Below are 12,530 nucleotides of genomic sequence, written 5' to 3' on the forward strand. Positions count from 1 at the left end.
TTTAAAGACCAATCACAGTGACAACGCAGACTCTTCAAAGACTCATCACATGGACCAGGAAGGCAACCACAGACAGACAATGTCGACTCCTTTGACAAGCTTGACACAGGTGTGCCAAGGCTTAATTGGATAAGTTAGTTAAAAACACCATATTGACCTGCCTCACTGATGTCCCCACCCCCTCTGATGTCCAGGAATGGGGGTGGGGTGAGGGTGGTGAAGGAGCTGGCTGACCATTTTGGAGACCATGTGACTGGAAACCAGGAGACTGCAGGATTAAGAATCAGGGGTATTTAAACGAAGGCCGGTTCCTTGTGTTCATTTTGCTCTTGGACTGACATGCAGCAGTAGCTCTCATTTCGAGACAGAAGCTCCTTGGAACATTTGTGAAATTAGGTGAGGCAGAGACTTCTTATGCATTTATTTATTTAACCCTTATTTTCCAGGTAAGTTGACTGAGAACATATTCTCATTTACCACAACGACCTGGGAAATAGTTACGGGGGGGGCTCCTTATTGCTACTTTTCTTTATTATTCCTCAGAAATAATACATTATTACTACTTAATTACTTATTGCTAACATAGATGAATACATTAGTGCTACAGTATAAGTACACATAACTTGTAAAGGAAGTATATAGGAAGATTTCCAAGAGTATCAAGCAGGAACATCTAAGATTGTGATTGATTGTCTCATGCAAATCTAACACCTGTAGCCATGATGCAGAATGTACATGCATATGTATTTGTAGCTCACCTGCTCAATTGAGAATTCTAGCATGATAGCAATGAGTGTGCTTTCAGATTGGGAAGTGAAATGTGGAATCCATTTGTGTGGTAGACAGAAGTCAACATAGCTACAAACGTGTGCATCTTGACTCTAAAATCATTGGCACATTAGAAGCAGCAAGTTCCAATGTCCATACTAGAGTACCATTAAGGCATGCCCAATGCATTGCTTCACACTCAGTGGTATGCTAGTGTTGATATTGGAACAGCTGAGATTTGTTTTATAATAGTGCAGTGGGAACTAGGTGGGAAAATATTTGTTACAATCTATTGATAAATGATGTGACTGTAGAAACAGTTGACCTGCAGAAATCAAATTCTGCTCCTAGACTTACCTGTTAGAAGCAGAGACTGAAATCACAACAACAGATGCTTTTGCACAGCTTTACAGATCTCTATCCACTCTGGATGGGTATTAGGCAGTAGCATAGGGAGAGCCAGATCTGTGATCCCATGCAGGTGCAGCATCTGTTGAGTTACATACCGTGTCCTGGTAAAGTGAGCTCCATCCACGTCATTATGTTAAGAGGATTATGGAGCTCCCAGGTTCAGGGAAGGGGGTACTCAGGAGACAGATTAGGAGGATACTGCTTAAATGGATGAAGAAGAACAGGAACAAGGACAGAGTGTGGCCTCACCTGTTGTCCAGTATAGTGTCTGAGCCACTAAAGAGATTGGCAGGCCAGCCACTGCCGATCTCAATACCATCATTTACTGACGCCCGTCCCGACATCCTTACTAAGTCATAAGGATCAACCTTTTTTCCCCTGACGACATCAAAGGCCAATGGGATCTTAAATCAGATGCACAGTAGTGAAGATATAATTTACATTAGTGTTACAATGCTATATGCATGTATATAAATTTAGTGGGGGCTAGTCAATTCAATACTTTAGTCAGGTCAAAATAATTGATCATGTAAAATCCAGGGTCAAGACAATGTACCAACCCAAATGGGAAAGATGTTTTGAAAAATATACTATGGGATTGAGAAATTAAGGAGTTGATTTCCCCCCTCCCTTCGTGATCTAAGCAATTGCGTGTGACACAGAGGACATTCCTGGGATTTAAGAAGGGCAATTCATCAAATTGGGTTTTATATGGAATCAGAGATAATCTGGCTGTTTAGCCAAATCCCCCTAATCTATCCTGATTACCAGTAAGGTGGCTGGAGGGAGCCTGGCAGAGAGATAGAGATTAGCAGAAAGACAGCAGTAGAGAAGAAAAGAGGGGGGTGGACAGATCTGAAGTGAAGTTAAACTAGCCGGGATAGACATAGAAAATGGGAGTGAGGATAATACAAAATTGAGGGAAATTTTCTGGCCAACACTATTACAGTGCACTCTCTCTCTTTCTAATGGGATTTATTGATTTGGGAAACATGTTTACATTACCAAAGCAAGTGAAATAAACAAAAATTAAATAAACAATCAGAAATTAAGAGTAATCATTATACTCACAAAAATGTCAAAAGAATAGAGACATTTCAAATGTTATATTATGTACAGTCTTGTAACAATCTCTGTCTCTCTCTGTGTCAGACCTCAGCAGAAATGAACACAGCTCCCCCTGCAGGAAGCGCCCTGGCAACGCCCGCCGGAACAGCTGGCCCCACCACCCCCAAGAAGGGACCCCCCAAGTTCAAGCAGAGGCAAACCCGTACATTCAAGAGCAAGGCCCCCAAGCCTGGCCAGAAAGGGTGAGAATCTCTCTCTGTCATCACACATTCACAGATACACACAAACTCCACACTCAACCGTTCCACATATTTACACGAACAAGCACTCAAGTTTCTCACATTCTCAAACTTTTATAAATGCAGACAGACAAATTCTAGAATCTGTAAAATACTAACATGTTTCCTTGTCAATTGCAGATTTGGTGATGACATCCCAGGCATGGAGGGTCTTGGCACAGGTAACTTTGATATTCCATCTGCAATCATCAGTAGTCATGTTTGTTCATCTATATATTTGTATTTCTACTTTCAGTATACAGCGCCTTCAGAAAGTCTTCATACCCCTTGAATTATCCCACATTTAGTTGTTACAGCCTGAATTCAAAATGGATTAAATAAATAAAAAATTCTCACACATCTAGATACAATACCCCACAATGACAAAGAGAAAACATCTTTCGAGACATTTTTGCAAATGTAATGAAAATAAGTATAAGTACATAAGTTTTCACTCCCCTGAGTCAATTACATGTTCGAATCACCTTTGGCAGCAATAACAGCTGTGAGTTTTTCTTGGTAAGTCTCAGAGTTTTGCACAATATTTTCCAATTATTATTTTCAAAATTAAGCTCTGTCAAATTGGTTGTTGATCATTGCTAGACAACCATTTTCAAGCAGATTTAAGTCAAAACTGTAACTCGGACACTTAGGAACATACACTGTCTTCTTGGTAAGCAACTCCAGTGTAAGTTATTGTCCTGATGAAATGTGAATTCATCTCCCAGTGTCTGGTGGAAGCAGACTGAACCAGGTTTTCCCCTAGGATTTTTCCTGTTCTTAGCTCCATTACATTTCCTTTTTACCCTGTAAACTCCCCAGTCCTTAACGATTACAAGCATACCCATAACATGATGCAACAACGACTATACTTGAAAATATGGAGAGTGGTACTCAGTAATTGTTGTATTGGTTTTGCCCCAAACATAACACTTTGTATTCAGGACAAAAAGTGAACTGCTTTGCCACATTTTTTGCAGTTTTACTTTAGCGCCTTGTTGCAGACAGGATGCATGTTTTGGAATATTTTTGATTCTGTACAGAGGTCGTTCTTTTCACTCTGTCAATTAGGTTAGTATTGTGGAGTAACTACAATGTTGTTGATCCATTGGCCTCATGGTGAAATCCCTGAGCGGTTTCCTTCCTCTCCGGCAGCTGAGTTAGGAAGGACGCCTGTATCTTTGTAAAGACTGGGTGTATTGACACACCATCCAAAGTGAAATTAATAACTTCACCATGCTCAAAGGGATAGTCAATGTCTGCTTTTATTATTTTATAGGTGCCTTCTTTGTGATGAGGAATCGAAAAACCTCCCTGGTCTTTGAAGTTGAATCTGAGTTTGAAATTCACTGTTCGACTGAGGGACCATACAGATAATTTTATGTGTGGGGTACAGAGATGAGGTAGTAATTTAAAAATGATGTTAAACACTATTATTGCACACAGAGTGAGTTCATCCAAGAAAATGTATTGACTCAAGACATTTCAGATTTTAATTTTTAATTAATTAGTAAAAAAATTGAAAAACATAATTCCACTTTGACATTATGGGGTATTGTGTGTTTTAATCCATTTTCAATTCAGGCTGTAACACAACAAAATGTGGAATTCCTTCTGAAGGCACTGTATATCGACAACCAAGACAACCAACAAGTGTTCCTTGCCCTTTTTAATCAACTGGACAATCAATAGTAATTATTTCTCCCTCTCTCATTTTCTCTAGACATAGCAGTGGTCTGCCCATGGGAGGCCTACGGCGACATGGAGCTCAGTGATCTGGCCAAATATGGAATCATCTAAGACTGCTGTCTCCTGCCTTCCCTTAACCTCTACGCTCTTGACCCTTTCCTTCTGTGTTAGTCTGGCGCGCCACCATAAGGCGACTGGCCATCCCCCTAAAGTCGTCTCGTCACTCCACGCTGTTCTTAAGTCTGTTGTGGTCAGGCACTGCGGCCTGAAAGACCACATACGGTGAGCAGACGGAACAATGAACTGTTTATTTTTATTATTATCATATAATAGTATTATACTGTATTTTATACAGGACATAAGAGATACTTGATGTGATACAACAAGACCACCCCCACCCCTCTCTACATTAGCCTACCTCGGCTCCCCCTTCCCTCTATCCTTTTGTAATCACTCAGATCACGTTAGTCCCCCAATTCCTCTGTGAACCATCAACCACAGCAATGGACGCAAGCAAAGACTAGCTATGACTAGCTTGTACTTGCTTATAGTCTACTACAGAACTGTAAATATGTCTCTGTTTCCAATGCAACCTTTACCTTCGTTACCCTCCCTTTTTACCCCAATCTCTTTTTTTGCATTGTGTTTTTTACTTGTTGTTGATAAGGCGTGCTACTGTGAACACACAGGAAACGAAAGGGATGAGACCAGGGAGGAGGGTGTGTGATGCTTTCTCATAGACCATTATGGTGAAGGCATTCCCTGTTATCCCTGTGGTGCTACCACACCGCCCCCTTCTTAGTATACGGTATGCCACTAAACATAATATAAATATATTGATGTGTTACAAACACATTTATATTACGGGAATGTGTATGTGTGATTGTATGTCCTGATAGATCCATTAAAGTTTTTATTTTCAATAATCATGTTGTCCTTTTTTTCTTCTGACATCTCTGAGAAAATATGAGAAAATACAACCCCTTCCATGATGGGGTATAAAATGAAAATCTGAGTATGTTATAATTTTCACTAACATCTGACATTCTTTTAAAGAACATTCATTAAGAACAGCAATGAACATTCATAAGCATTTAATTCAACCATATTTTTTCTACATTGCTCCACCATGACATTTACATTTACATTTAAGTCATTTAGCAGACGCTCTTATCCAGAGCGACTTACAAATTGGTGAATTCACCTTCTGACATGTAGGCCGTTCACCGTATTTGAAACTTTAACAAATGTACAGTACAAATCAAAAGTTTGGAGACACCCACTCATTCAAGGATTTTCCTTTATTTTTTACTATTTTATACATTGTAGAAAAATAGTGAAGACATCAAAACGATGAAATAACACATATGGAATCATGTAGTAACCCAAAAAGTGTTAAACAAATCAAAATCTATTTTATATTTGAGATTCTTCAATGTAGCCACCCTTTGCCTTGATGACAGCTTTGCACACTGTTGGCATTCTTGCAACCAGCTTCCAGCTATGAGATAGTCACCTGGAATGCATTTCATTTAACAGATGTGCCTAATTTGTGGAATTTCTTTCCTTCTTAATGTGTTTGAGCCATCAGTTGTGTTGTGACAAGGTAGGGGTGGTATACAAAAGATAGCCCTATTTGGTAAAAGACCAAGTCCATATTATGGCAAGAACAGCTCAAATAAGCAAAGAGAAATGACAATCCATCATTACTTTAAGGCATGAAGGTCAGTCACTATGGAAAATGTCAAGAACTTTAAAAGTTTCGTCAAGTGCTGTCACAGATGTCGTCTGGAGATAGAGAGGAGGACCAAGATGCAGCGTTGTAAGTGTTCGTCTAATGGAAAAACTGAACACTACAAAACAACAAAGTGACAACCGTGACGCTAAAGAAACACTGTGCTAACAAGCAACATAACATAGACAATCACCTTCAACCCACAATGACAAAACAGGCTACCTAAATATGGTTCCCAATCAGAGACACTGACTAACACTTGCCTCTGATTTAGAACCATATCAGGCCAAACACAGAAACAGACAAACTAGGACATACAACATAGAATGCCCACTCAGATCACACCCTGACCAAACAAAACATATAAACATACAAAGCAAAGTATGGTCAGGGCGTGACAGTAACCCCCCCCCCCTAGGAACGGCGACCCTCGCCGCCAACCTAGGACTGGCAACCCTACTAAAGGGCCCCACTGGACGGAGAGGCAACTCCGGACTGAGGGGCAGCTCAGGACTGAGGGGTGGCTCAGGACTGAAGGGTAACTCAGGACTGAATGGCAGCTCCGGACTGGCTGACGCCTCTGGCTGCTCCTGGCTGGCTGACGGCTCTAGCGGCTCCTGGCTGGCTGACGGCTCTGGCGGCTCCTGGCTGGCTGGCGGCTTTGGACAGGCGGGCGACTCAGGCAGCGCTGGGCAGACGGACGGCTCAGGTGGCGCGGGACTGGCGGGAGCACCTGTAGGGAGGAGACAGAGAGACAGCCTGGTGCGTGGCGCTGCCACAGGACCCACCAGGCTGGTGAGACCTCCAGGAGGCTTGGTGTAAGGAGGAGGCACCTGAAGGACCGGGCTGTGGGGGAGCACTGGAGCTCTGGTGCACAGCCTTGGCACCACTCCCCCAGTCTGGATAACTATTCTAGCCCGGACCCTTCAAAATGCAGGCTCAGGTTGAACTGGGCTGTGAGTAAGCACTGGAGGTCTAGTGCCTACTACGCGCACCTCTCCCTTAGGCTCCACTCCCACATTTGCCAGGCATGAGCGGTGCGCAGGCATAGGACGCACTGCACCCTCCCAGCGCCCCGGAGACACAGCACACAGAGCCGGTGCAGGATACCCTGGAGCGAAACGGCGTACTGGCGACCAGACACGCTGAGCAGGCACCATACACCCTAGCTGGATGCCCACACTCGCATGACACTTTCGGGGAGCTGCCCTATAGCACACCGGGCTATGGGCACATACTGGCGACACCGTGCGCTTAACCGCATAACACAGTGCCTGACCAGTAACGCGCTGCTTATAATAAGCACGAGGAGTGAGCTCAGGTCTGCTACCTGGCTTAGCCACACTCCCTGGCTGCCTCTCGTACCTGTCACGCTGCCGTGCTGCCTCCTCATATCGCCGCCGCTCAGCTTTCGGCGCCTCCAGCTCTGCTTTGGGGCGGCGATATTCCCCAGCCCGTGCCCAGGATCCTTCTCTGTTTAAAATCACCTCCCATGTCCAGGAGTCCTGAAATTTTGGCCGCTGCTGCTGCCCGTTACCACGCCGATTGGTCCCTTTGTGGTGGGTGTTTGTTTCCGTGTGAGTGTTTGTCGCCACACAGTACTGTTTCGTTTTTATCACATCGTTTATTGTTTTGTATTTCAGTGTTCAGTTAGTTTTTAATAAATCGTCATGAACACTTACCACGCTGCATCTTGGTCCGATCCTTACTCCTCTTCAGATGAAGAGGACGAAGAGGAAATCTGCCGTTACAAGTGCAGTCGCAAAAACCAAGCGCAATGATGAAACTGGCTCTCATGAGGACCGCCACAGGAAAGGAAGACCTAGAGTTACCTCTGCAGCAGAGGGTAAATTCATTAGAGTTAACTGCACCTCAGATTGCAGCCCCAAAAAATGCTTCACAGAGTTCAAGTAACAGACACATTTCAACATCAACTGTTCAGAGGATACTGCATGAATCACGCCTTCATGGTCAAATTGCTGCAAAGAAGCCACTACTAAAGGACACCAATAATAAGAAGGGGCCAAGAAACACGAGCAAGAAACACGAGCAATTGGATACCACGAAAAAGGGGTAAAAAGACTGGTCTGTGCTTTGTCTGATGACTCCAAATTTGAGATTTTTGGTTGTGAGACGCAAATTAGGTGAACGGATGATTTCCGCGTGTGTGGTAATTAGGTGAACGGATGATTTCCACATGTGTGGTTTCCACCGTGAAGCATGGAGGAGGTGGTGTGGTGCTTTGCTGGTGACTGTGATTTATTTTGAATTCAAGGCACACTTAACCAGCATGGCTACCACAGCGATACACCATCCCATCTGGTTTGCGCTTAGTGGGACTATCATTTATTTTTTTTTTTATTTTTTTTACCCCTTTTTCGGTTATCCAAATGTTTTAGTAGCTACTATCAACAGGACAATGACCCAAAACACACCTCCAGGCTGTGTAAGGACTATTTGACCGGGGAGAGTGATGGAGTGCTGCATCAGATGACCTGGCCTCCACAATCACCCGACCTCAACCCCAATTGAGAAGGCTTTGGATGAGTTGGACCGCAGAGTGAAGGAAAATAAGCCAACAAGTGCTCAGCATATGTGGGAACTCCTTCAAGACTGTTGGAAAAGCATTTCTCATGAAGCTTGTTAAGAGAATGCCAAGAGTGTGCAAAGTTGTCATCAAGGCAAAGGGTGGCTACTTTGAAGAATATAAAATATATTTTGATTTGTTTAACACTTTTTTGGTTACTAAATTATACCATAGGTGTTATTTCATTGTTGTAGAAAATACAATGTAGAAAATAGTAAAAATAAAGAAAAACCCTTGAATGAGTAGGTATCCAAACTTTTGACTGGTACTGTATATATTTCTCACAACCGGTTACTATGTTAGGTTTTTCCTAAACATACTGTACATGTCCTTATCTCAGAAACACATCCAATTGTCATCAGTGTGTTATACAACAGCGTCTCATTTCCATGACATACCAACCACAAATATTGAGTAAGAATAATACAGTATGTGTAATGGTTCTCGTCTGTCGAAGGAGAAGCGGACCAAAATGCAGCGTGGTGGTTATTCATGTTCTTTAATGAAATGAACTAGACATGAAATAACGAACAAAACAAAGAACGAACGTGAAAGGCTGTATAGGTTATCTGGTGAACACAAACACAGAGACAGGAACAATCACCCACAAACACACAGTGAAACCCAGGCTACCTAAATATGGTTCCCAATCAGAGACAATGACTAACACCTGCCTCTGATTGAGAACCATATCAGGCCAGACATAGAAATAGACAAACAAGACATCCAACATAGAATGCCCACTCAGATCACACCCTGACCAACCAAAACATAGAAACATACAAAGTAAACTATGGTCAGGGTGTGACAGGCCCCCCCCCTTCACCGTGCGGACCCCCAAAATCTGAACCTATCGGGGAGGGTCTGGGTGGGCATCTGTCCGGAGTGGCGGCTCTGGTGCTGGACGGGCCCCCACTTCACCGTAGTCTTAGTCCCCCACCTTGTCCGCTTCCGTGGCCTCCTAGCCACGGCAACCCTACTTAATAACACTGGACTGAGGGGCAGCTCGGGGCAGAGGGGCAGCTCGGGACAGAGGGGCAGCTCGGGACAGAGGGGCAGCTCGGGACAGAGGGGCAGCGCCGGACTGGCGGGAGACTCCGGCAGCAGCGCCGGACAGGCGGGAGACTCCAGCAGCACAGGAGAGGAGGAAGGCTCTGGCAGATCCTGGCTGGCTGGCTGTTCTGGCAGATCCTGGCTGACTGGCGGATCTGGACGAGTCTGGCAAACTGGCGGTTCTGGCAGATCCTGGCTGACTGGCGGATCTGGAAGATCCTGGCTGACTGGCGGATCTGGAAGAGTCTGGCTGACTGGCGGATCTGGAAGAGTCTGGCAGATCTGGAGGAGTCTGGCAGACTGGCGGATCTGGAAGAGTCTGGCTGACTGGCGGATCTGGAAGAGTCTGGCTGACTGGCGGATCTGGAAGAGTCTGGCTGACTGGCGGATCTGGAAGAGTCTGGCTGACTGGCGGATCTGGAAGAGTCTGGCTGACTGGCGGATCTGGAAGAGTCTGGCTGACTGGCGGATCTGGAAGAGTCTGGCTGGCTGGCGGATCTGGAAGTCTGGCTGGCTGGCGGATCTGGAAGAGTCTGGCTGACTGGCGGATCCTGGCAGACTGACGGCTCTGGCTGCTCCATGCTGACTGACGGCTCTGGCTGCTCCATGCTGACTGGCGGCTCTGGCTGCTCCATGCTGACTGGCGGCTCTGGCTGCTCCATGCTGACTGGCGGCTCTGGCTGCTCCATGCTGACTGGCGGCTCTGACTGCTTCTTGCAGACTGGCAGCTCTGGCGGCTTCTTGCAGACTGGCAACTCTGGCGGCTCCTTGCAGACTGGCAGCTCTGGCGGCTCCTTGCAGACTGGCAGCTCTGGCGGCTCCTTGCAGACTGGCAGCTCTGGCGGCTCCTTGCAGACTGGCAGCTCTGGCGGCTCCTTGCAGACTGGCAGCTCTGGCGGCTTCTTGCAGACTGGCAGCTCTGGCGGCTCCTTGCAGACTGGCAGCTCTGGCAGCTCCTTGCAGACTGGCAGCTCCTTGTAGACTGGCAGCTCCTTGCAGACTGGCAGCTCCTTGCAGACTGACAGCTCTGGCTGCTCCATGCAGACTGGCAGCTCTGGCTGCTCCATGCAGACTGGCAGCTCTGGCTGCTCCATGCAGACTGGCAGCTCTGGCTGCTCCATGCAGACTGGCAGCTCTGGCTGCTCCATGCAGACTGGCAGCTCTGGCTGCTCCATGCAGACTGGCAGCTCTGGCTGCTCCATGCAGACTGGCAGCTCTGGCTGCTCCATGCAGACTGGCAGCTCTGGCTGCTCCATGCAGACTGACAGCTCTGGCTGCTCCATGCAGACTGACAGCTCTGGCTGCTCCATGCAGACTGGCAGCTCTGGCTGCTCCATGTAGACTGGCAGCTCTGGCTGCTCCATGCAGACTGGAAGCTCTGGCTGCGCTGAACAGGCAGGAGACTCCAGCAGCGCTGTAGAGGAGGAAGGCTCTGGCAGCGCTAAACAGGCGGGAGACTCCGACAGCGCAGGAGAGGAGGAAGGCTCTGGCAGCGCTGGAGAGGCGAGGCGCACTGTATGCCTGATGCGTGGTGCTGGCACTGGTGGTACTGGGCCGAGGACACGCACAGGAAGCCTGGTGCGGGGAGCTGCCACCGGAGGACTGGTGCGTGGAGGTGGTACTGGGTAGACCGGACCGTGCAGGCGCAATGGAGCTCTTGAGCACCGAGCCTGCCCAACCTTACCTGGTTGAATACTCCCGGTCGCTCTGCCAGTGTGGCGAGGTGGAATAGCCCGCACTGGGCTATGTAGGCGAACCCGGGGACACCGTGCGCAAGGCTGGTGCCAGGTAAGCCGGCCCAAGGAGATGCACTGGAGACCAGATGCGTAGAGCCGGCTTCATGGTACTTGGCTCGATGCTCAATCTAGCCCGGCCGATACGCTGAGCTGGAATATACCGCACCGGGCTATGCACCCGCACTGGAGACACCGTGCGCACCACAGCATAACACGGTGCCTGCCCGGTCTCTCTAGCCCCCCGGTAACCACAGGAAGTTGGCGTAGGTCTCCTACCTAGCGTCGCCGTACTCCCTGTGAGCCCCCCCCCCAATACATTTTTGGGGCTGACTCCCGGGCTTCCATCCACGTCGCCGTGCTGCGTCCTCATACCAGCGCCTCTCAGCTTTCTTCGCCTCCAGTTCTTCTTTGGGGCGGCGATATTCTCCAGGCTGAGCCCAGGGTCCTTCTCCGTCCAATTCGTCCTCCCATGTCCATTCCTCTCTTTGTTGCTCCTGCTGTTGCTGTTGCCTGTTACCACGCCGCTTGGTCCTGTTGTGGTGGGTGATTCTGTAACGGTTCTCGTCTGTCGAAGGAGAAGCGGACCAAAATGCAGCGTGGTGGTTATTCATGTTCTTTAATGAAATGAACTAGACATGAAATAACGAACAAAACAAAGAACGACCGTGAAAACCTATACAGCCTATCTGGTAAAAACAGAGACAGGAACAATCACCCACAAACACACAGTGAAACCCAGGCTACCTAAATATGGTTCCCAATCAGAGACAATGACTAACACCTGCCTCTGATTGAGGACCATATCAGGCCAGACATAGAAATAGACAAACAAGACATCCAACATAGAATGCCCACTCAGATCACACCCTGACCAACCAAAACATAGAAACATACAAAGTAAACTATGGTCAGGGTGTGACAGTATGCCACTCTTGGAATATTCCAGACAATGTCCTGGGTGTTACAATCCCTTCGCACATGAAAGGAGGGGGAAATCAACTCCTTTATTTCACAGTCCCCCAAATATCTTTCTCAAAACGTCTTTCCCATTTGTGTTGCTACCTTGTTTTGGTTGATGCCCTGTGGTCATAGGTCGCTCTCTGTGTCTGTGCTTTAATATTTATTTAGTAAGTCTTGATAGTCTGCTGATACTGTATATTATTTTCCTAGGTCCCTGAAGCTTATGGAAATCCTATACTGTGAAC

The 12,530-nt window shown here is 46.8% G+C and overlaps 1 protein-coding gene across 1 annotated transcript; it reads left to right on the top strand.

Annotated features, from left to right (window-relative positions):
• Positions 1-2,343: 2,343 nt before the first annotated feature.
• Positions 2,344-4,325, top strand: pde6hb (phosphodiesterase 6H, cGMP-specific, cone, gamma, paralog b). Its single transcript, XM_064987352.1, has 3 exons — positions 2,344-2,489; positions 2,667-2,707; positions 4,249-4,325. Exons 1-3 carry the CDS (start codon positions 2,344-2,346, stop codon positions 4,323-4,325), a joined length of 264 nt encoding a protein of 87 aa, XP_064843424.1.
• The last annotated feature ends 8,205 nt before the right edge of the window (positions 4,326-12,530 follow it).

Source organism: Oncorhynchus masou, chromosome 15, assembly GCF_036934945.1.
Source record: "Oncorhynchus masou masou isolate Uvic2021 chromosome 15, UVic_Omas_1.1, whole genome shotgun sequence".
NCBI classification, from domain to species: domain Eukaryota; kingdom Metazoa; phylum Chordata; class Actinopteri; order Salmoniformes; family Salmonidae; genus Oncorhynchus; species Oncorhynchus masou.

Bases quoted from the DNA above. Each gene is read 5' to 3' on its own strand.
- pde6hb (XM_064987352.1), top strand. From the start codon at position 2,344: ATGAACACAGCTCCCCCTGCAGGAAGCGCCCTGGCAACGCCCGCCGGA. The intron at 2,490-2,666 runs GTGAGAATCTCT...TGTCAATTGCAG, and splicing joins CCCAAGCCTGGCCAGAAAGG to ATTTGGTGATGACATCCCAG. The intron at 2,708-4,248 runs GTAACTTTGATA...CATTTTCTCTAG, and splicing joins CATGGAGGGTCTTGGCACAG to ACATAGCAGTGGTCTGCCCA.